This window comes from Acomys minous, assembly GCF_964271855.1.
Source record: "Acomys minous genome assembly, chromosome: 7".
Taxonomy (NCBI): domain Eukaryota; kingdom Metazoa; phylum Chordata; class Mammalia; order Rodentia; family Muridae; genus Acomys; species Acomys minous.
Window position 1 is genome coordinate 1904735 of NC_140488.1, and position 24130 is coordinate 1928864.

Consider the following 24130-nt stretch of genomic DNA (forward strand, 5'->3'; position numbering starts at 1 on the left):
ACCACATTCACATTGTAATGTGCATACAAATACTCATAGCAGCTTTATTTGTCTCAAGCTGGAAAGAATGTAAATATTAATTAACAGGCATCAACAGGTATTGGAGGCCATCTATACGACAGGATAAATACGAAGTACGGATATATACACAAACACCTGGAAACGTTGAAAAATGGCACTGAGAGGCCAGATACACACTGTGGACATCCACTTATACAGAAGTTAATCACTAGTGATAGGAAGCAGTAGTTGTAAGGACAGGGGATAGGGAGGAGCGGAAAGGAGGAGTTCTGGCTAAGAAGCTGAGGGTTCACTGACTTGACAGGAGGGATGATTTTAAGGGTACAGACAGCTGTCACAACTCCTCCACAGTTGTACATTTTAAACTGGATAATCTATACCCCCATCAATCTGCCAAGGAACATTGATGCACCAGAAGCTTCCAAATGAACAGCAGGCCTTCAGTCCTGCTTTCATCAGTCCCACGTGGTGGAGAGGGACTGGGCTTAGCCCCGCTGAGCACAAAAGGAGGCACTGTTCTCATCAACATGCAAGACCTTGAACCTCATGTTACTTTCCATATAGGAACATAAGAATCTGCAGAAGTCAAACATTGTGGCCCAAACCTGTAATTCCAATATTTAGGAGGTAGAGGCAGGAAAATGAAGAGTCAAAGGCCAGCCCTGATACACAGGCTTAAAACACTACCACCCTCCAAAGAAACCCCCTCACAAACAGTGTCCAGGAGTCTCAGAGGGCCGTTGTTTTGTGGAATCACAGATGAACTGGGGCTCACAAAAACATGAAGCCAGCTACAAATTCCAGCGCAAGTGCGGACTCGGAGAAATGCAGGTCGGATCCCCAAATTCCTTAGTCTTCTTGCACACCACCTCTTCTATCTCTGGCCATGGTGGCAGGGAGGAGAGAACTCACACCTCACACCTGTTCTCTTTTACACTAACTTTTCTTCATTTCATGTTTAGGAAAATTGCTCCTCATGTGGGACCAGCTAGACTCTGAATTTCTACAGCTCGATTAGTCTAGAATCCTGACTCAGAACTGCCCTAGAGAAACCTGTGTGAATTCTGGCCTTCCTTAATACACCACATCCTCCCCACTCCTAAGCAAGGCACTTTTCAGCAACCCCTCCCCCCCACATGAAGTCCCTATATTTTACTTCCTGTTTGTAAAACTGTAAGAGTTGGTGCCTGAAGCTTGGTAGCAGAAAAAATAAATAAAAAAGAAAAGAATATAAGAAAGAAAGACCCCAAAGAAACAGCAGCCCCTCCCACATAAGAAACGACCCTCCCCACTAATCCTAGCATCACTCTAGGCTCTTTCTAGCTCAGAGTTGACTCTTGCTTGTGACCTTGAACCCACTACCTGTTTACTTTAATTCTGGAAGCAGTCCCTCTCTACATGGGGAGCTCCTTTTTAAGTAGCTGTCTGTTTTTCAAGGCCTTTTCACTAGTGCCCAGCATGACACACAGCTGCAGGTTCACCACAAGAAAGCAAGCACAGGACATGAAGATGGGCATCTCTTGGCGGACACGGACAGAAGAGCAAGTCACAAACTAGAACATTACCCAAAACATCTTATATACATAAAGTGTGTGTATGTGAGTATCTCAAGTTATTCTGTGCCCAGCATCCGGGTTTCAAGGTCTTCCCATACTCTCTTGACAGGAGGCAACCGTCTGTAACCTTTCTCCCCTGGCAGGAAAGATGTTTTCACTCTTCCTTGGAGCGCCCAGGGGCAGTCTCTACTTAACCTGTATCACCAACCTGCCCTCATGTAGCTTCTGTGACAAAAATCTTTCTCTCCTCGTGGAAAGTAGCTTGCTGACCAGGATGCTGAGCTGAACATCCCAAGGGACAGATCTTCAGGGCTTCTGGGGACAGCACAGGTGGAATAGAACTGTCACAGGTTTCCTTATGACCCCCCCCCCCCCCGGTTCTCAGTAAAGTGCCATTTGAAAAGTCAGCCAGACATAAGAGAAGAGAGGAATGTGATATGACCCGGAGGGCCAGATTTGCCGCCACACTCATCGCTCTTGGCCTGCGAAGACCCCTTTCTCATGTCTGAACTTTTCTGGGTGTAGGGGCAGGGATGGAACATACAGCCTGTATTCGGCTAGGCGTATACTCCACCTCTGAGCCACACACCCTCTGCCTGAGGAATTTTTATAAGGGATCAATTCCCTAACACACTCATACAGCAACAGCAGCAGCAGCAGCAACAACAACAACGACATCCACCTCCATTTTCAACTGTTACCCCAAACAAAAGCATATTAAAATAATGGCAATTAATAGTCTAAGAAATATCATCTATCTGAAAGATAACTGTTTGGCCAGACTCATTTCAGGGGCCATCTAAGTGCAAATTCCTAACCTGTCATCACCACACAATGGGATTAACAGACAAGCTTTAGGCACTGGGGCAGAGGGTAGGAGTGGCAGGAAGAGGCCAGGAAGGGAGGAGACTAAAGCCAGCAAGGGGTGGGGTTGTAATGCTGCCATGGCTTACCTAGACCCTTCTCCTATTTGGACCAGAGGAAACGGGCTCCTTTCCCAAAAAGGAGATCCTCAGGGTGTTTGGGCCTTAACCTCTCTGCAAGAGGACAGGTTTGGTACACACCCTTCAAGCAGCAGCAGGGGCACATCCATAGGGTCCAAGTTGTCCCACATGGTCCAGCTTGTGCTCCAGGACCACAGGCTAATTTTAGAGTCCCTTCAATTTATACATTTTTACTAGAATAAAGTGCATTTAGTATAGTCTACCTAGAAACACAAACAACTCTTAAGAGGAGGGAGCCACCCAACATGAAACAAGGGAAAAGACATGGGCCACCCCTCTGTAAACTTCAAGGTAAGGTGCCTAGAGTTGGCTGGACACTGCTGCTTCCCTCCTAACCACACCAGGCAATTCCCATGGGTTGGAGGAGACCAACTCTGGATTATGTAAACGGCTCACTTGGAGACCCCACCCCACGCATGCAGACACTCACACACCCAAGCACACACAGGAGAACCCTGCCTAGGCGCCTTGAGCCTTCTTCCTGTGCAATCTCTAAGCATCAATTATATCATCAAGGACTGGGGGGGGGGCTTTCCTTTCCCTGATGGGAAAGGAATAGGGTGCGTGAGGGGTGCACCCTGTCATTATGAATTGCTTCTCTGTTTCACACCGGGGAGGGGGGAGAAGGGGCCACCCTGCCATTCTGAGTCGCTGCCTTGTTTCCAGCCTCAAGGTGAACATGGGCCCTGGGCCTTCTCATCATACAGGAAAACTTCACTGCTTTCGCTGTCGCCTTCCTCTTCGGGCTGGGCTTTCAGATGTTGGCTGAACTTCTCCTCCAAAGCTAAGACGCTCTCAGTAATAGGCTTCTGTTTCTTGTCATCTTCGTCGTCGTGGATGCGCAAGTGGCGACACAACAGCAACTTGTTTTCAAAGACCTGGCCACAGCGCTCACACACTTGGGGCTTTTCATTGGTGTCGATATGCTGGGCGTCGGCAGAGCTACCTTCCCCAGCCTCCTGGGGCCGGGCCCCGCGGGGGCCCCGCCGATGCTCCAGGAGCATGCAGCCACGACGGAGCCCCTTCCCTAGACCGCGGCGCTCAAGCCATACCCCGCCATGCACCGCCTGATGCTTGAAGAGGTTGGCTCTGCGACCAAAGGCCCGGCCGCATTCGCTGCACTCATAGGGCTTCTCTCCGCTGTGCACCCGCTGGTGTTGGCTGAGCCCGGAGTGGCCTCGGAAGGCCTTCCCACACTCAGGGCACGCAAAGGGCCTGTCGCTACGGTGGCTGCGCTGGTGGTGGATGAGCTGCGAGATGCCCTTGAATGCCTTGCCACACTCCTGGCAGACGTAGGGCTTCCGGCCGCTGTGGGTGCGCTGATGCTCAATGAGGTTGGAGCTTCGGCTGAATGCCTTGCCGCACTCGCCACACTCATAGGGCCGCTCGCCACTGTGGATGCGCGCATGCTCAAGCAGTGCGAAGCTGCGCCGGAACACCTTCCCGCACACGCGGCACACGAATGGCATCTCGCTGCTGTGGATGATCTGGTGCTTGACGAGGTTGGAGCTGCGCGTGAAGGTCTTGCCACACTCCCCGCATTCATAGGGCTTGTCGCCGCTATGGATGCGCTGATGCTCTAGCAATGCTAAGCTGCGCCTGAACAGCTTCCCGCACTCGCTGCATTCATATGGTTTCTCGCTGCTGTGGACGATTCGGTGCTTAATGAGGTTGGAGCTGCGGCTGAAGGATTTTCCGCACTGCTGACACAGATACCGCTTCTCGGCGATTCTGGAGTGCTGGTACCTTATCATGGGATTTGGCCTGAAGTCGTGAGGACGCCTCTGAAAAGAAAATCCTGAGGTGTCTCCGAGGAGCCCTCTTCCAAAAAGTCTGGGCTTTGGAGTCAAAGTCTTGTTCTTTATCCTGTTACCTGTAATGACACAGCCACAAACAGTGTCACTTCCCTGGGCTTCTGTGGAGCGTTTTTATCCATCTTCCCAACAAAGAACTGGGGAATAAAAAACCCCAACCAACCAACCAACCAACCAACCCATCAGGCAAACAGAAGGGCCTGCTGAAAGAGGGTAGCTGGAAAGCAGAGTGGAGCTGCTGGGAAACACCAGGAAAGATGGGTCTCTGTTGAGCCAGCCCCATCAAGGGAGGGGAGCACTAAAGTTCCAGTCCACACAGCCTTCCTTAGGCCAGCTCTTACTTTTTACCCTTGCCTCTAGCAAGCTGACTGAGGGTGTCTTGCTTACCAGTGCAGGGCTCTTCAGTCTCATCCATTGTGCCCTCTGTAATCCAAGGCTTCTCCCCTCTCTCCAGCTGGGATATCAGTTTCGGCTTGGAGAAAGCAAGTCCTGTTCATAGAAAGGCAGACAATCACCACAACCTGCAACTTCAGTTCTTTAGAGAGCCAAGAACTCCCAAGAAAGATCATCTCCACTAAGCTCAAAGGCAACTTCCACAAGTCTTCTGGGAAGATATGGCCACAACTTTCTGTTGACGGTCAGAGAGAATCCAGGCAAGGAACCAGTCTCCGTCCAAGGAGTCAGATGCTAGGGGTGGTCAGGGAGCTGTCTCAGCTAGGAAGGTGCCAGCAAAGAGTAATAAGGCCCCAGCTTAGACACTGTTTATTGGAGGAAGAAGTTGGGACATATTACTCCTGTCACTCACTTCTCAGGGCTTTTGAGCACATCCATAAAGTCTATGAATGTCGGTTTTGTCTGTAATTGGCAAGATGGACATCCACGTATAGATGCAAAAAGATAGGAGAGAGCAGCTGGCAGAATGTTGCCTCAGCATCTGCCTAGATTTCTCCAGCCTTGGAAACCAAGTGCACTGACTGCCTTTAGCATGGGGCCTCATGGCCAGTGGAAGTGGAACATGTTGCTAAGTTCTATACAGCAGGTTGAATGTCAAATACATCTTCTGTAAAAATGCCTCTAAAATGCTGAAAGTAAATATCCCATCGTAATTGACATCTGTTTTTCAATAGAGAGAAGTTTTGGCAATCTATGACTTTAAGTGTAAAATGAGCCTGACTAGGCCCTTGCTGATTTTATCCTGCACATTCAAAAGCCCCAACTATTTAGAAGAACACTTTTTTGATAGGGCAGCTGGCCTATAAGGTATGTATGGGTCAGTTAAAGAAATGTGCTTGTTTTTAGGTTCACAGCAACCAACAAACAAAAAATTTCAGATCTGGAGTCCAGACACAGAGTAGGTGGGACTGGGTGTGTGCACACGGTAGGGTCACTTACCCACAGACACCAAATGGCTGTAGTTCTCCAGCATCACCTGCTTGTAGAGGTTCCTCTGTTTGGGATCCAGAAGCTTCCATTCTGTCTTTGTAAAGTACACAGACACATCCTCAAACGATACTGGCACCTAAAACAAGCCATTTATGTGATAGGGAATTAAATTACAGGTTAAGCCTAGATGCAAACAATGAAACACAGGGTCCCCTATCCCAGGAGAGACTCAGCAGCAAGAGCACTGTTTCAGGAAAGAAGAACAGACAGAAGCGGAAAAGCTGTCAAAGGGAACTCAGGAAGCAGCATGCAAGGCTTTCTCCTGGCCTGAGAGGTCCAGGGTCCATGCAGAGCAGCAGAAGGAAGCTGCTCAGGGAGAACTGTGGGGCAGTGAGGGAGAGGCTGCTTTACCTTGGGCTTTGCACTCAGGAGAATAGCTGCCATAGTCAGGGCACCAAGCACAGCACAGCTGGAAAACAAGTTGAGAGAAGTGCAAAGAGATCAGTTGTGGAAGATGGCAGCCTGAGATCTGGGTGCTGGTGCATCCTTCCTCCTTCCTGAAGACTGCTTCTTTTTGCCTCTATCAGGCATCAGGTGGTGTCCAGTAATCCTTAACTTACAGTTGCATCCTTCCAATCTTTGCATGAATCTTCACATGGCTGACTTCTCTATGTGCACTTGGATCCAAATTTCCCTTGTCTTGGCTAACCCTACTCCAATATACCCTCGCTGTAGCCTTACTCACAAAAACCCACTTCTAAGTAGCTAGGGATAGGACATCAAGCTATCATTTTTACAGACACAATGCAATTTAGCCCTGAACACATTCTCAAACTTAGCTTCCAGGTTTTCTATCTCCCATTCAGTGGGCCAAGATCCAGGCATCACTAAATTTGCACACATGCCAGGGACCACTGAGCAGCCTTCCAAAAGAGCCTATTATTTCTTTCTTTCTTTTTTTATAATTTCTTTCTTTTAAAAAATATTTTTTATTTTATCTTATTTTGACTGCATGTATGTCTGAGTACCATGTATGTGCCTGGTGCCTGAGGAAGTCAGATCACTTAAGACTGGAAATACAGAAGGTTGTGAGCCACCATGTATGTGATGGGAACCAAACCCTGATCGTCTGGAAGAGCAGTCAGTGTTCTAAACTGCTGAGCCATTGCCCCAACCCCTCTCATATCCTTTTTTTCTTAAATCTCTTTTTTTCTGCCCACCATCCTATCCCTCCAATTTCCCAGACATTCCTGGATGCTCCATTTATGGTTCCTTTTCCTTTAGTGTCTGATCCATCTTAAAAAAAAAAAAACACTACACACACACACACACACACACACACACACACACACCATCCAGGTGCAGAGTGAGAGTTGTTAGTGAGCATAAAGAGAAGAGTGGGCCACTGTGAGGCACAGAGCAGTGGGGTCTACAGGAGATGGGTGGGTGGGGCTCTCGGAAGAGATGATGTCGGGCTGAGAGTGGCAATGTGGCTGCAAGGGAACACAGGCAATAAAAGGCCCAGGACACATCGCTCTCCCTCAGTGGTGGTGTTAAGAATTGAGACAGCAGACAGAAGCGAGGACTGGGTGAGGACTGCAGGGAGATGGTTCTTGTGCCAAGGGCTTTAGGATTGACAGAGTAGACAAAGCTAGTTTATGAAGAAGCTAGTTATGCAAATGACCATTTGCTTCAAGAATGCTGTTATCAGACTTGAAACTGACAACATGAAAGTCCTGAATGGAGCAGAAGAGAAACCAGGAGGAAGTCCAGAGGGGCAGTGGGTCAAGAGTTTTCATTATACCCTGTTGGATGACTACAGCTTGTTTGTTTGCCAGTGAGAAGTCCACAAGCGAGAAGAGGGGGTGGAGTACAGAGAACACATGGAAATTGCTCCCAGGTCTGATAAGTCAACAATGACCAATTATAAAGTTTCTCATGAAGTTTCTATGAATCAGACAAAAAGATTATTTAAGGGGCTGGAGAGATGGCGCAGTGGTTCAGAGCATTTGATGCTCTTCCAGAGGACCTGGGCTCTATTCCTATCACCCACATCAGACATCTCACATCTATCTGCAACTCCAGCTCCAGGTCTCTGCAAACCAGTATCATGTATGGAAGGCACTTCTATAGATGATAAAAGACTTAGTCCTAAGATGTTGATATGAAGAATGAAGTCATCAAGGTCACTGAAGATGATGGAGACTGTGAGGTGGATACCAGAGGATGAGGCAGGAGGACTCACTAGTGTTCGTGTGTTCGGTAGATAACAGCACTGAGGCACAGGAAAAAATATCCTTTTAAAGAAACTTGCATATTGAAACAGTTGAGGACAAACATGGTATGCTGCTCAATTTAAAATATTCCATGAAACAACAACAACAACAACAACACTGAAGCAAATAAGGCAAGATGGTGACCACTGATAAACCTGGCCTTCATCACACTCTGTACACTTGACCATGTTTTCTCTAGTCTGGATATGAAAGATACACAAAGACCCAAGTATTACCATTATCACCATCTTATCCTCAGGATAGAGATGCTGGGAAAAGCATGAGTTGCTTTTTTCATTGCTGTGACAAAATAACTGATGAACACAACTTTAGAGCTTGTTTTCACCTACAATTTGAAGTACATAAGGCAGCTGATTACTTGTGTCCACATCCAGGAAACAGAGACAGATGAATTCTATTGCTGAGTTTTTTTTATTTAATTTTTTCCCCTCTCTCTCCCTTCTCCCCTCCCTCTCCGTGTGTGTGTGTGTGTGTGTGTGTGTGTGTGTGTGTGTGTGTGTTATGTGGGAGGAATGTATGGGTATCCGAGTGCAGTAGCCTATAGATGTCAGTAAAGGACTTTGGATTCCCGTGAAGCTGGTGTTACAAGGCAGCTGTGAACTACCTGATATGGGTACTGGAACTGAAATTGGGTCCTCTGAACTGCTGAACCATCTCTCTAGCTCCTCTTTTCTTCCCCCCCCCTTTTTTTTGAGTTCAGGACCCCAGCCCATGGGACAATGCCACCTGAATTTAGAGTGAATTCTCCCTCCTTAGTTTAGTCTCTCTGGAAACATCCTCACAGACATGCCCAGAGGTCTGTTAGGTAATCCCAAACCCAGTCCATTTGACAGTGAAGATGAACCAGCACAGGTGGCAACGGAGCTTAGTGGAGGTCTTTATGTCATTGTCAGTGTACCCTCAAAGCGGAGAGTGGAATTCTTGCCTCTTCTTTTTTCTTCTTTGTAATACTGCGAGTGATTTTGCTCTACCACATTGATGTGCCCTGCCACAGGCCCAAAGACATGGCTAACCAATTAGCAAGCTGACAGTTCCAAACCTGTAAGCCAAAGCAAACCTTTTCTCTATATAAGCTGATTGTATAAAGCATTTTCTTACTGTAATAGGAAGCTGAATAACAATGCTCAAAAGAAAAAAAAAAGAACTATAGAAGCCGTTTGCTTAGGGCTGGGGAATGGTTCATTAGTAATAGATTTGGCTTCTAAGCATGAGAATCTCAGTTTCATATCCAAAGCCTATACAAAGAAGCTAGGGCTGGGGCTGGAGCCATCGCTCAATGAGTAAGAGAACAGGCTCTTTTAGGGGACCCAAGCTTAGTTGCCAGCACCCACATGTTGGCTCACAGCCATCTATGCCTCCAGTTCCAGGAGATGTGGTGCCATCTTCTGACCTCTGAGAGCAACAGGCATTCACATGGTATACACGCACGTGCAAAACATTCATACATGTAAAATAACCAAACCTTTAAAATAGCAAAACCTGGGTCTGTTGGCGCTTTTTTATCATTCCAGTGCTGAGGGACTGTGACAGCTGGACTCCTGGGGCACACTGCTCAGTCAGCCTAGCCAACTGGGTGAGCTCCAGGCTAAATGAGAGGCGTCTCAAAAAACAAGGTAGATGGCTCCTGAGGAACTACATCTGAGGTGCTCTTCTTCCCTTCATATGCGCATGCACACACGTGCCTCCACACACAGGAACGCAAACACACACACACACACACACACACACACACACACACACACACACACACACCATTTGTGGCTGGGGAGATTGCCTAATGGGGAGACAGTTCAAGTGTCAAGACTGGAGACTGGATCTCCAGCACGTATGTAAATTCCAGGTGGGTGTGGTGGCCCATCTGTAATCCCAGTATGCAGGAAACAGACACGGGATCCTTGGAGCAAGCTAATTAGCTACACTAACTACTTAGTGCAAATAACTACACTAACCCAATTAGCCAGCTCTAGGTTCAAGTGAGAAACTGTCTCTCCAGATATAAGATGGAGAGTGGTTGAGGAGGACACTTAATGTCTACCTCTGGCCTCCCTACATAGGTATACACATGCACATGTGCACTGTCATGCATGTGTGTCCTCTGTTGTGTAAGTTTTGGTTTATGATGCAAACATGTTTTTGTTTTAATCCCAGGTGTGGGATATGGGGGGCGGCTCCAGTCTGTCCACAGCTGAGAACTGCTCCTGAGAGGGCACGTGGTGATGTTTGTCAGCGGGGAGAGAGACCGGGGGCTGCTGGTGCTTCCCCCATGCTGCTCCTGGTTGCTGCTGATGCAGTAGGACGAGAAGAACAAGTTGGAGACGTCCTGAAAGGAGGACTGGACTCGCCCCAAAGAACCCAAGGACCCTGGACAGCAGGAAGCAGCTCAGGAAAACCACGCCCCCCTCTCCCCCGCTCACCTTCTTTCTCTCCTACCTGGTGGTGGGGTGTTGGAAGGGATTGGGGTCGAGAAGGGAGAAAGGGATTTAAGGAGCCCAAAATAAAAAATAGATTTTAAACACACACCAACAGTCCTCATATATCAAAACATACATACCCACAATGCCCACTCTCCCCCCAACACAAGCAAAACCAATCCATTTGAGTGGATATTCAATGGTGAAATAGCATTACCACGTGACCAGGCATTTCCACTCCTAAGTGCATACTCAAAATAATGTGAAAAACAGGTGTTTAAATGAAAACCTATACACCCACATTCCTAGCAGCCATACTGCCAAAAGGCAGAAACAGACTAAACAAACAGCCACCAGCACACAGATGGATAAAGAACATGTGCTATACATAAACAATAGAGGATTATTTGACCAGAAAAGGAAGGAAACTCTGATGTATGCTACAACATGGATGAACCCTGAGGATATTTTCCTAAGTTAAAAATGTCAGAGCTGGACACAGATGGCCACATATTGTACAATTCCATTTATATGATGTACCATGACACTTCACAAGAGCTGCCTTGACCTAGTTTTTAGTTGTGGCTAAAATCTTTGTCTTTTCTAAGCAGTTTGCTAAAGCCCCCATTCCTATTGTGTCTTAGGCCACTAAAAACTTACTTCCATCTGCTTCCTCAGGTTTTCAGTCAGCGACTAGATCCCAGAAAACTAGGGGGCTCCTACCAGGAAATCCACAGGGAGCTGGCCCAATTCCTGTTATATAATTACAAGATATCCTTAGTTTCCTGGTCCCTAGCTGCATCTCTGTGTGGCCCCATGTGGCTGTTTTGTCTCCTTTAATCTGCAAGGTCACTGAACAGTGAACCACCATCTTCCAGATCTTTATAAAGTATAATGAGTTCAAAACAGGCAAATTCATAGCCATAAAGCTGGGATGATAAACCAAATAGAAAGAATGACTTAGCGGACTCAGGGTTTTTCTCATTGAGCAATGAAAATGTTCTAGCACAGGGAAACACTGAATATCACTGAATAGTTTCCTTTAAAATAGTGCCTTTAATTAAAAATTATTTTATAATTTTAAGTGTATGGGTGTTTTGCCTGCATGTATGTCTGCATATCAGTGCATTCCTGGTGCCCACAGAGATCAGAAGTGGCCATTGGATCCCTGGAATTGCAGTTACAGATGGTTGTGATAGGCCACACGGGTGCTGAGAATCAAATCCAGGTTCTCTGGAAGAGCAACAAGTGCACTTAACCTCAGAGCCATCTTTTTAGCCCTGGAAATGGTATCCTTTATGCTAAATGACTCTTGCTTCACTTTAAAAAAAAAAAGGAGGGAAAGGAGATTGTGGAGGCGGCTCAGTTGATACAGTGCTTCCTCAGTACGTAGGAGGACCTGAGGTTGAGAGCTCCCTGCACTGACTTCTGGCCTCCCTGAGCCGACACGCACCTGACCTCACACAAAAATGGACACGCACGAAGACAAGGACAAAAGGGGTTCTTCCATCATTTGGATGCCCACAGGATACATGTGCATTTCATTATGGGCACTCTGCAACACTAAAAGGGTGTGGAGGAGATGACCCAAATTTACAAGTGTTTTGGATTAAAATGATTGTTTTAGACAACAACATGATCCAGGGAGATGGCTCAACAGGTAGAACTGCTAGCCACGCAAGCCTGACGACCTGGATCGAATTCCTGGAATCCAGATTTTAAACAAACAAAACACACAACAGTGTGAAGCTGTTAAGCTCAGTACCCATAAGGTAAGGTGGGAGGCAGAGACAGGAGGAGTGGCTGCTAGCGTGGGGGGCAGCCTAGCCTGGAGTATGCAGCTCGGCACAAACAGGAGAGACACCACCTTCAGCAAGATGGTAGGTGAAACTGACTTCCCCAAATTGTCCTTTGATCTTGTGTTCATCATGGTGCGTTCTGTTTCACACACATACCAAACAAAACCAACAAAAATTTGTTTGTTCACTACAAGAATGGTATTGCAATGACACTATTCATTTCAGAGAAGTCCGAAGCAAGTAGCAGCTTATCCCTCCCCACATTTGATGTGGTACACTGCTGTTATGTTGCCCTAGAGCCAGACCCATGGACAGGATTTTACACGTGGAAGGATACACCCATTAGTAGTGACTGTCAAACAAGGGATGTGTCTGTCTTTGAGACCTACTCCCTGAAAGTCAGTCATGATTTCAGGCCTTGCAAAGACGCAGCAAACCGTGTCCTCATATGATCCCAGATAACTTAGGTAGTTCCAGTCTTCTGGGAGGTGTGCCCGTGTGCCATGTGCCCGTGTGTGTGTGCCCGTGTGTCTGTGTGCCCGTGTGTGTGTGCCCGTGTGCCCGTGTGTGTGTGTGTGTGTGTGTGTGTGTGTGTGTGTGTGCGTGTATGTGTGTGTAAGCATCTGGGAGATGCTTGATGGAACTGAAAAACATCTTCCTCCTACTGGCCTGCCTATCCCCATGAGCCTCCGGAACACAGGATAAGCTGAAGGGTGATACCATATAAGGTTGGGGCTGCCTGAGGCATTCAGCAGGCTTGGAAACAGATCATCCTGTAAACTCAGGCACATCTTCCCTTAGACTTTGGTCCTGCCAGGGGTCTTGATCATAGTGGTTTCCCTGACCCCTGCTTGCATGGAGCAGGAGGGGAGGAGGGTGATAAGGAGAAGCCTAGCTAATGCAGGGAAGGACCTGTGGCACTCAGAGAGCCATCCTACACGCTACCACAAGGTGGGGTGCTTTCCTCAGACAAAGAAACCAGAAACCCACCAAATAAACAGCAAGGAAAACATTCAGAATCCTCCTTAGTCATATCACAAAGGGGAATCTGGGCCTTTTCATCTACAAGGAGGGGGTATGTAGGTTACTTAAGGGTGGAACGTTCTTTGGGGTCTAGCAGCTCTCGTTACTGCCTGTCCTCCTCATGCCCCACAGGTAGAATGGCCAGAGAGGGCCCACTGAGGAGCTTGGCCACCAAAGCCCTTAGAGATCTCCCTTGCAATTACTGGTTCTGGGCTTAACTAATTCCAGGAGGGGGAGAGTGCAGTTAGGGACCCCCAAACATGAATGCTTGCTGAGGGATCCTTTAAACAGTGGCGAGGATCCTGCCCCTTTCTGCTCACATTCCTACCCAGGCTGTGACTCAGATCAAACCCACGAGCCCGTTTGGCCCCTCCTTTCCCAATCCCTCCCTCAGCTGCAGTCAAACTTGGTGCAGAGCTCTGCCTTTCATGAGTCACAACACTCTTACCCCAGGGCTTGGTACCAGCTATTTCTTCTGCCTAGAATATTCTTCCAAAACAGAAGCACACAGCTTACTCTTTCATCACCTTCAACTTTGGGCAGAAATCTTGTCTCTGAAAACACAAACCTTTTCTAGTCACAGCACCTAAACTTGCAACTGGGCCTCCTTTGTTCAGCTCTTACTATCTTCCATTCAACCCAGTAGTTATTTTAAAATGTTTATGACTTATGGCCTGTGCTCCATCACTAGAATTGCAGTCGTAGAGGAGAGGATTTTTTTTTTTTGCCATCTCCTTCTTTGATAGATCTCAGAGAAGTCTGTAACAACCTGGCTCACAATGGGTCTCGGCAGATCCTTGTTAGCTGGAGCTTGTCATAACTAGCACTGCTCAGCGCTCTTCAGTTCCTAACCCCCTTCCCACCTCTCACTCTGCGTTACCTCCCTAGGCATTGGCTTGGCTAAGCTTATTGCTCCTCCCTGCAATGGACACTGGTCAACACAGTGGACAGACACAACTCTCCACTTCTCAGAGCCACAGGTTCATGATTCTGAAGTTCTGTCCCAGTCTGAGGACCCTCAGAACTTATGCCTGAGGGCTGTTGGGTAATAGTGCCATGACCTCACGCTTGAGCCTGCCAGTTCCTACATCCAGGGGTGCAAAATGAAATTATCGGAGAAAATCAGCTGTGCAATGCCCCAGTACTAGCGTCTGAAAATCCAGAGAAACACGAAAACAAACAAGGCTTCAGTTTCCCAGAGCCCAGCTCAGGCAGGCTCCTCTTCCTTTCCCAGGCCCTAGAAAAGGGCATCACTGAGCGACCCTGGCCAGCTCTACCACCTCTGGCTATCGCCCAGGACTACTCAAGCGTCACCGCCGCCACCTCTCCTCCTCCCACCCTCTAGCCACCTGTGCCCTTCCTTCTGCACTTCTGCCGAGATAGGCCAGCGACCTCTCAGCGCCTCCCTTCTCCCGCCTGCCTGTGTACCTGCACGCTAGGCAGCTTTGGCCTCCTCTCTGCACCCCTACATCAGGCAGAACCGAGGCCAAGGATGCTGCTTCTGAGAAGCTCTCTGGGCAGGCGTCCCAGAGAGGCTCAGAGCTGTCCGACCTCACCTCTGTTCAAGAGGTTCGTCCTGCGTTGTGGTCTCTAGCCCAGGTCTGCCGCTGCTGCGGAGGACCAGGGTGCGCGCAAGCAGGCGGGGCTGGGGCGGGGGCGATGGCGGCGGCGTGGGAACGGGGTTGCAAGGGGGAACAGGGAGCATGCGCGGCGCTGCAGGAGGGCGGCTGGGCGGGCTCCCTCCTCACTCAGGCGCCTGGTCTCTCTCCCCACACACCCTTGACACTTCCTTTTTCCTTCGGGGCTGCTCTGAAGCAGTTGGGTTGTAATGGTCACCATATCAAAGTCTTGAAGCAGACAAAGAAGCTCCCCCACCCCCGTTGACCCCACATCATTGGTGCAGCACCTCCCATGACTTAGACCACTGAGCATTTCATGCATCCATTTATTTCTCTAGCATCAAGAGGCTTGGCCATAGACTCCTAGTAAAGGACCATTCTTGTGAGCAGGAAGGGTAAACAAGGATAACGAAGGGAGCATAGGGCACGAAGGGATGCTTAAGGGATGGCAAGGTGGAAAGACAAAGAGAAAAGAGGAAGTGCAAGAAGTGGGGGCAACCTACTGAACACAACAGTCTTTTTTAATTTTTAAATTTTATTTTATTAATTTATTCGTATTACATCTCAATGGTTAGCCCATCCCTTGTATCCTCCCATTCCTCCCTCCCTCCTGCTTCCCCTACTCCCCTCCCCTATGATGGTGACTGAGGGGGACCTCCTCCCCCTGTATATGCTCATAGGGTATCAAGTCTCTTCTTGGTAGCCTGCTATCACAACAAAGTCTTTTTCTCAGGTTACTCTATGTGGTCAGAAAGCCAGTACCCCCATGGCTCACCATCCACATGTAAGCAACATGTAAACCCAAGGGCTGGACTTGTACACTTCTCTCTGGAAAGTTAGGGGATCTCCCAAGAAAAGTCAGTATGAAAACCAGTAAAAAAAATAAAGAATAAGGAAAACCAATCATATTGCTGGTCCCAGCATTGCCGCCCAACTATGGCTGCTGGGACCTGGGCTGTATCTTTCCTTATAAAGCTGAGCAGGGGCGGTGAAGGCCGGAGACTGCAGGGGACAAAGGCAAGCTTGACTTTGGAGCCCCTTTCCTGGAACAGGCTGCGAGGCCCCAGGGAGCCTCACTTGTGGGTTTCCGTGAAGAGATGTCTGCTCAGTGCGGCTGCTGACAGGCATACCCAGGTCTGTGCCCCCACAGTGATGTGTGCACCTCCTGACTCCCAGTGTCTGTGAATGTGGCTGCACACGAGAGACAGATTTCACTTTGTTTGTTTGTTTGTTTTTTGAGACAGGGATTCTCTGTGTAGCCGTGGATGTCCTGGAACTGGCTCTGTAGGCCAGGCTGGCCATGAACTCACAGAGATCCACCTGCCTCTGCCTTTGAAGTGCTGGGATTAAAGGCATGTGCCACCACGCCCCGCCTAAGAGATACTGATCTTTGAGAATGTTGTCCCATTAAAGATGGAGAGACGAGATCACCTCGATCATCCAGGTGGCCTCAAGCCCAGTGACAGAGGTCCCCGTAAGAGGCAGAACAGAGCCGCCGCACAGAAGGAAAAGTCAAGGTGGCAAGGGTGTGTGGCCACAGCCGAGGACACCTGGAGCTGCCTGGAGAGGAGGGAAGGGTCCTCCCTCGGCCCCTCTGAAGCCGTGCGTGCGCTGACTCTACACTTGGGTCTCTGGAGCTGTGAGAGTCAGATCCCTTCCAGGGCCTGCTCATCTGGTGTGGCCACCCCAGGACACTCATGCCTGAGGCGGTCTGGGGAGCTTCAGCTGTTCTAGGGACAGTTCGAGCCGGGGGCCAGGTGCTCTTTGTGCCCACACTATCTGGGGCACTAAACTGGCACGGGGACCACCATCGAATGCCCCTCGCTTTGGCCTTGGCCGTTCCAAGGAGCCTGGGCAACCATTCCGGTCCACTGTGTTACGGTGAGTCGTGGAGTCCAGCCTCCGTTCCGGAGAGCAGAACTCAGCTACAGGTGTTGAAACTTGGGTGAGCTGCTTTTCTCCTTTATTGCTCCGGTCATCAGGCTGGCCAGAAAGCATCTCAACTTGCTGAGACATCTTGTTGTCCCCTAAAATAGTACTTTTAGACACATGTGAAATTTCTGTATCAGGTGCCATTATTTAGTTAGAAGAAATAATACTTGAAGCCAATGTGTTAGTTATTTTTTTGTTGCTGTGTCTGGTGGTTTGACCAAGAATGGTCCCATAGGTTCATAGATTTGAATGCTTAGCCATCAGGGAAGGATTAGGAGGTGTGGCCTTGATGGAGGAAGTGTGTCACTGAGGGTGGGCTTTAAGGTCTCAGCTGCTCAAGCCAGGCCCAGTGTCACTCTCTCTCTCCCTGCTGCCTGTGGACCCAGATGTAGAAGCTCTCTCAGCTCCTTCTCCAGCACCATGTCTGCCTGCACACTGCCGTGCTTCCCGCCATGATGATAATGGACTGAACCTCTGAAACTGTGAGGCAGCTGCAATTAAATATTTTCCTTTATTAGAGTTGCTGTGGTCATGGTGTCTCTTCACAGCAACAGAACACCGACCGAGACCGAAGCTGATAGTAGAGATTGGGATATTGCTGTGACAGGCCTTACCATGCTGTTTTTGGGAGGAATGTGGGACTTTGGAGTAGAAAAAAGTGGTGCTGAATGGGCCATCATTGTAGGAGCATGAGAACAGTGGTGCTGAGAGCAATTTTAACTGTGGGGCCTGGCTCAAGAAGTTACAGATGGGGCTGGGCGTGGTGGCGCGTGTCTTTAATCCCAGCACTTGGGAGGCAGAGGCAGGAGGATCACTGTGAGTTTGAGGCCAGCCTGGTCTACAAAGTGACTCTAGGACAGTCAAGGCTACACAGAGAAACCTTGTCTTAAAAAACAAAAATGTAAAAAAGAGTTTCAGACAGGAATAAAATTAATATGTGGTCTAGAGAGCATTCTTGTGATATTTTGGTCAAGAATGTAGCTGTTTTCTGCCTCAAAAAATCTACCTGAGGGTAAAATGAAGATTTTTCTTTTGACTAATGGTATTGGCAGAGGAGACTTCAAAGCAGATCTAGAATGAAAAGCAGCAAGCTGGGCAAGGAAAATTTAAAACATGTACAGTTTTTAAACGAACAGGAGCACCAGAAAGTCTAATGGGGCTGAGGTCAGTACTCAGGGGGATGAAAGTTTAAAGAACATCCCAATGGTCAATAGAATAAAGAGGGTAGCGACATTAGGGAAAGCCCTCGCGCAGCTAAGCTCTCACCTTGTGAAAAGGCAATAAGAGCTCCAACAGCGAAGGAAACCATGGAAACCAGAGAGCTGGTGGAAATGTATCTGAATGAGAGGGCCAAGTTCCAGCCCCAGCAAGCAGAAGAACTTGGCCACCTCAGCCACATGGCTCTGGCTCTACAGTCAAAGATACAAGAACAGAGTTGTGGAATCTCCCTCTGCGACTAAGGGAGCCCCCGAGGCCAGGCATACGCCAGGAGTGTACCTGCATGGAGGCCCAGAGGGGCCACTGTGCGCAGCTGTGAAGGGGAGGCCTCGATTCTGTTAGACATCCCGAGATGCCAGAGCTGTGGGGTACCCGCCAAGGAGAGCTGCAGGTCAGGCACCGAGATGCAGAGTTTGGAGTTTGCCCAGATGGTTTTCAGTCTTGCTTTGGTCCAGCATTTCCTCCCCTCACTCCCTTTCCTCCCTTTTGGAATGGTAATGTGACAGTGTATGTTGGGAGTGTGTGATTTGCTTTCTTTTTTAATTTTGATTTTACAAGGGGTTAAAGTTAAGAGAGTGCTGTGAGTCTTAGAAGAGACGTTGGACATTAGACTTTTAACCAGTGTTGAGACTGTTGTACACTATGTGGACTCTTGAAACTACAGTGAACGCCTTCTGCGTTCTGCTGTGGCTGCAAGCATATGGGAGCCAGGGAGTGGAATGCCGCGGCCTGAATAAGAGCGCCCCCGCTGGCTCATAGATTTGAACACATGGTTACCAGACTACTTGAGAAGGACTGGGAGGACGTGTGGCCTTGTTGGAAGAACTGTGTCACTGGGGGTGGGCTTTGAGGGTTCAAAAGCCTAAGCCAGGCCCAATGTCCCTCTCTTCCTGCTGCCCGTGCATCTGAGTGTAGAACTCTCAGCTGCGTCTCCAGCACCATGTCCGCCTGAGTGCTGCCGCGTTTACACCACGAGCATAATGCACTAGGCCTCTAAAAGGATACGCTTGACCCAATTAAATGCTCGCCTTTATAAGAGCACCCTGCTCATGGTGTCTCTTCACTGCACTAGGACACTAAGACACTGTGATAAAACAACTGATGGAAGACAAGAGTTTATTATGGTTGATGGCTCCAGAGGGGTAAGAGTCCACCATAGTGGCAAAGAATGGGGATGGGAGCAAAAAGCTGAAAGCTCACAAGCCTCAACTGCAAACATGAAGCAGAAAGAATGAACTGGAAGCAGCATGAAACTTTCAATCTCAGAACTCACCCCTAACAACATGCCTCCTTTAGCATTACCGGACCACCTAACCCTCCACAAAGAGTGCCACCAGTTGGGACCAAGTCAGTACTAGGGCATATGGAGAACATTCTTCACTCAAGCCGTCACAGTTTGTGGGCTCTTGCAATTGTACAGGCCCAACTGTTCTTGTTAAACTGAAATAACAGCTGGGCAAGGTGGCAGAGGCTGGTAATCTTAACACTTGGGAGGCAGAAGAAGGAGACAATACCGAGAGATCATAGTCAGCATGAGCTATGTAGAGAGCTCCAGGCCAGTCACGGCTTTAAAGCAAGGCTGTTGAAAACAACAATAAACAAACATAAGAAATGAAACTTATTAAATCTGTGTTGTTTTCCTCCTTCAGCAGCCTGGTCTCCATGGGCTCAAATGTGTGAATGCTTGGTCTCCAGCTGCTGGAGCTGGGTAGGAATGATTAGGAGGCGTGGCCTTGTTGGAGGAAGTAGGTTACTGGGGGTGGGCTTTGTGGTTTCAAAAGCCCATGACATTCCCAGTTTTCTCTCTGCTTCCTGCTTGTGGATCAGTATCTGAACTCTCAGCCGCTGCTCCATCCAGCTGTTGCCATGCCTTCACTCTGCCATCATAACCCCAATTAAGCTTTTCATTTGTTGGCCATGGTGTTTTGTCACAGCTGGAAAAACCTAAGACAGCAGTTGGCACCAGGGAGTGGGCTATTGCTATGACAGACCTGACCATAATGTTTCTGGCAGGCATGTGGAAGACTTTGGGACTTTATATTAGGTGGTTAAATGCAGTAACTAGGGCTTAATGGGGCATCCAAATAGGAGCTTGGAAGACAATAGTGCTGAGAGCAATGTAAATTATGGAGGCCTAGTTGAAAAAATTTCAAAGGGGAGCAATATCAGAAATTGACCTAGAGATTATTCACATGATATTTTGTCAAAGAATATGGCTGCTTTCTGCTCTTGACATAAGAAGATACTGTAGACTAAATTGAAAAGTTTTGGACTCATTTTGTTATCAGAGGAGCTCTCAAGACAGCCTAATATTGACTTTGTTGCCTGATTATCACTAACCACACTTGCAGAGTTCTACAGTAAAAAAAGAGCAAGTGGAGCAATAAGAAACACAAAATGTCCAATTTCAGGAGAAAAAGAGCATCAGAAAATTTATTGTTGGAACTAAGGCTTGGGCTGAAAAAGATAAGGAAAGGTCTGATCCAAAATGAAATTAAGAGAGTGGTGACCTCAGGGCAAAACCCCATCCAGCTAAGCTTCCAACTTGTGAAAAGAAAAGGCCTGAGAAATTTTCCATTCCTAAAAAGCAACAACAAATGAAAGCTTATGCAAATATAATTCAAGAAAGGAGACAAAGCCATCCCACAGAGGCTGGCGGATGCGGAAGCATCTGCCATGTGGTTCATGGTTCTGGCTTTAGAGTATGAAGGAGGTTTTGGAATCTTCCTCTGTGCTTAAGGAAGCAACCGAGGCTCGGTTTGTGGCAGGAAAGTCCCTATATGGGTGCTGTGATAGGCCATTTCACGAAGCTGTGAAAATGAACCCTAGACTGTGTTAGAGACCTTAAGAAGTTGGAGATTCCAGAGCCATGAGCAAGGACAGTTACAAACAAGGAGTGGGATCAGCCCAAGAGAGAGAAGTATGTTGCCAGCAGCAAAGCTGGAAGGGTGGAAATTCCTAGCCATCTGACATCAGACATGAAGCTACAAAATTTGGAGTTTGCCCTGTTAGATTTTGATCTTACTTTGGTCAAATATTTCCTCAGTATGTTCCAATTCTTCCATTTTGGGATGGTAGTGTATATTCTTTGACATTATGTGTTGCAAATATGTAATTTATATTTTGATTTAAGAGGGGTTTATACTTAAGAGATTGCTTAGAGTCTTAGATTTTGAGCTTTGGACCTTTACACGGTGTTAAGACTGAACAACTGTAAGAGTTTTTGAAGGTAGACTAAATGCACTCTGTGTTCTAATATGGCTATGAGCCTATGGGGTCCAGAGAGTGAAGTGTGGTAGTTTGGATGACAATGGTCCCAATAGGCTCATATGTTTGAATACTTGGTCCCCAGTTAGTGGAATTGTTAGAGAAGGGTGAGGAGGTGTTGCCTTGTTGGAGGAGGAAAAGCCCACACCATTCTTAGTGTGCTCTCTGCCTCCTGCTTATGGATCAATATGTAAGTTTCAGCTGCTTCTCCCGCCACTCGTTGCCATGTCTTCATTCTGTCACCATAGACCCAGCCACTCTGGAACCGTGTGCTCAATTAAACTCTCTCTTTTAGAAGCCAGTCATGGTATTTTGTCCCAGTCATCCAATGGAATTTTTAAAAACCCTCAGAGATAGATGAAATAAATGTCTGAGAAAGAATTCAATACTTTAAAAAAGAATTAAAGATTATATAGAAAATTCAATAAAGAAAATATACAGAGTGTCTTGAAAGTTAACTAAATAGCTTGCATATTTGAGGAGAAACATTTAAGGAAAATTTCAGCAGGGAAATGGAAACACTTTAAAAGGTCCAAACAGAAATACTGGAAATGAACTAAATGGCTAAACAAATAAAGCCATATTGGAAAACATTGTGAAGACAGAAGACCACAGCAAAGAACTAATTTCAGAGTGAAGGACATAATGAAGACATAATACAAACAGGATAAAAGGATACAAGTTAAGGAATATGAACAATATTTCCAATAAATCTGGGATACATTCAAGAGGCCAAATCTGTTGTGTAGAAGATGCTGAGAGATAAAGTCTAAAGGAATAGACAGATCATCTAGGGGAATTACAGCAGAAAAGTCCCCAAATCTAGAGATTAAAGTAGAAATACAAACAAGAGAATTCATAACCCCCAAAGACATGATCATAGAGGAAACTCTGTCATATCAAAATGCAGAAAATACAAAGACACAATACTAAAGAAGTATGAAAACAATAAAATTTAAAAGTTTCTCCACAGCAAAGGAAACTTCAACAGCTATATTTCAGACAGCTATATCCAGAATTCAAAAACAATAGCAAAAGTTAAACATATGAACAAGTCCCCTGATAATCAATTAACAAACAGGCTAGTGAAATGAATAAACAATTCTTTAAAAAGCGTTTAACATCCATAGTCATTAGTGATATACAAATCAGAACTACCTTGAAATTTCACCTAACCTCAGTCATAATGGCTATTATAAAAAAAAATTGACAATAAATGCTTGTGAGGATGGTGGGGTGGGATGTGAACCCTTATTCACTGCTGTTTGGCATGCAAACAAGTAGAGCTATTAATGGAAATCAGTATGGTGGCTTTCCCAAAACATTAAAAAATATAACCACCATATGACACAGCTATGACATTCCTGGACATATACGCAAAGAACTCGATATCCTACTATAGAGATACTTTTACATCCATGTTTATTGTTGCTCTATCCATCATAGAAAGGAAAAGAAAACAGTCTAGATGTCCATCAACAGAAGACGGATACACAAGGGAATTTTATATCACTGTAAAAAATGAAGATTTCAGGAAAATAGTTGGATTTGGAAAGTATAATATTAAGTTATGTGACTCAAACTTAGAAAGTTAAACTGGGGTTGGGGATTTAGCTCAGTGGTAGAGCACTTGCCTAGCAAGTGCAAGGCCCTGGGTTCGGTCCTCAGCTCTGAAAAAAAAAAGAAAGTTAAACTGTATTTTCTCTCATATTCAGTACCTAACCTGTACAACATACATGTAACATATAAAAGTAAAGTATAAACATAGATAAAACCTAAAAACAACTAGAAAGTAGATCATGAAAGGATAAAAATAAGTTATAAGAAGGATGAAATAGGCCAGGCATAGTGGCTCACGCCTTTAATCCCAGCGCTCGGGAGGCAGAGGCAGGTAGATTGATGTGAATTCAAAGCCAGCCTGGTCTACAAAATGAGTCCAGGACAGCCAGGGCTACACAGAGAAACCCTGTCTCAAACCCTGCTCCCCCAAAAGAAGGAAGGATGAGGTATTGGCTCATGGAAGAGGAAAAGGGACTAATAGGAGGTTACAAGGGTGGATTTGAGAGGCTGGAGCAGAAAAAAAGTATTGAAAAGAACCAGTTATGAGCTAGGTGTAGTGGCACATGCCTGTAAACCCAGTATTCCAGAGGCCAAGATGGAAGGAAAGCTGCAATTTCATGGCCATGCTAGGTTGTATAGTAAGTTACAAATATCTGAGGAGTATAGACTGAGAGCCTACCTGAAACAATCCATCCTGCCAAAGAAGAAAGAATTAATTATGACATCATAATTGGAAAAAATTAACTATAGTGTAATTTTCACCTGCTCAATCTAGGAGATTGTAGATCACAGAAAAAGGAATTTTAAAAATTCTGAATGTAGATGAAGAGAAATTATCCATTCTGGAAAGTTAAGAGGATAAGAGATTTTAAAAAGAAAGAAAGAAATGAAAATAACATACCTGTAATGTGCTGTGGGGAGATCTAAGGTCTAATTAATAATGTGTCTAAGGAATCTCAGGAGAGAGCGAAAGCACCAGGAGGATAAAATTCTCGAGGAAAAGCAGATCAGGTGTCGTGGTACAAGCCTGTAAATACAGCTCCTCTGGGGTTGAAGCAGAAGAATCCAAAGCAGTAAGGTAGGGGGAAAAAACAAAAAACAAAACAAAACAAAAACAAACAAACAAACAAACAAAAACCCCACAACCCTGGTCTCTCCTAGAGTCAATGAAAAGATTCTAATGGGGTGATGTTAAGAAATGTACAGTAATACAACATGTAAACAGT

The 24130-nt window shown here is 46.7% G+C and overlaps 1 protein-coding gene across 1 annotated transcript; it reads right to left on the reverse strand.

Moving 5' to 3' along the window:
- Positions 1–20: 20 nt before the first annotated feature.
- Positions 21–15013, reverse strand: ZFP92 (ZFP92 zinc finger protein; the record flags this gene model as incomplete). The annotated part of the gene is made up of 5 exons (XM_084789752.1): positions 21–4454; positions 4783–4884; positions 5788–5914; positions 6190–6247; positions 14865–15013. The coding sequence occupies 5 exons, from the start codon at positions 15011–15013 to the stop codon at positions 3250–3252; spliced, it is 1641 nt and encodes a 546-aa protein (XP_084645878.1). The 3' UTR covers positions 21–3249.
- Positions 15014–24130: the final 9117 nt, after the last annotated feature.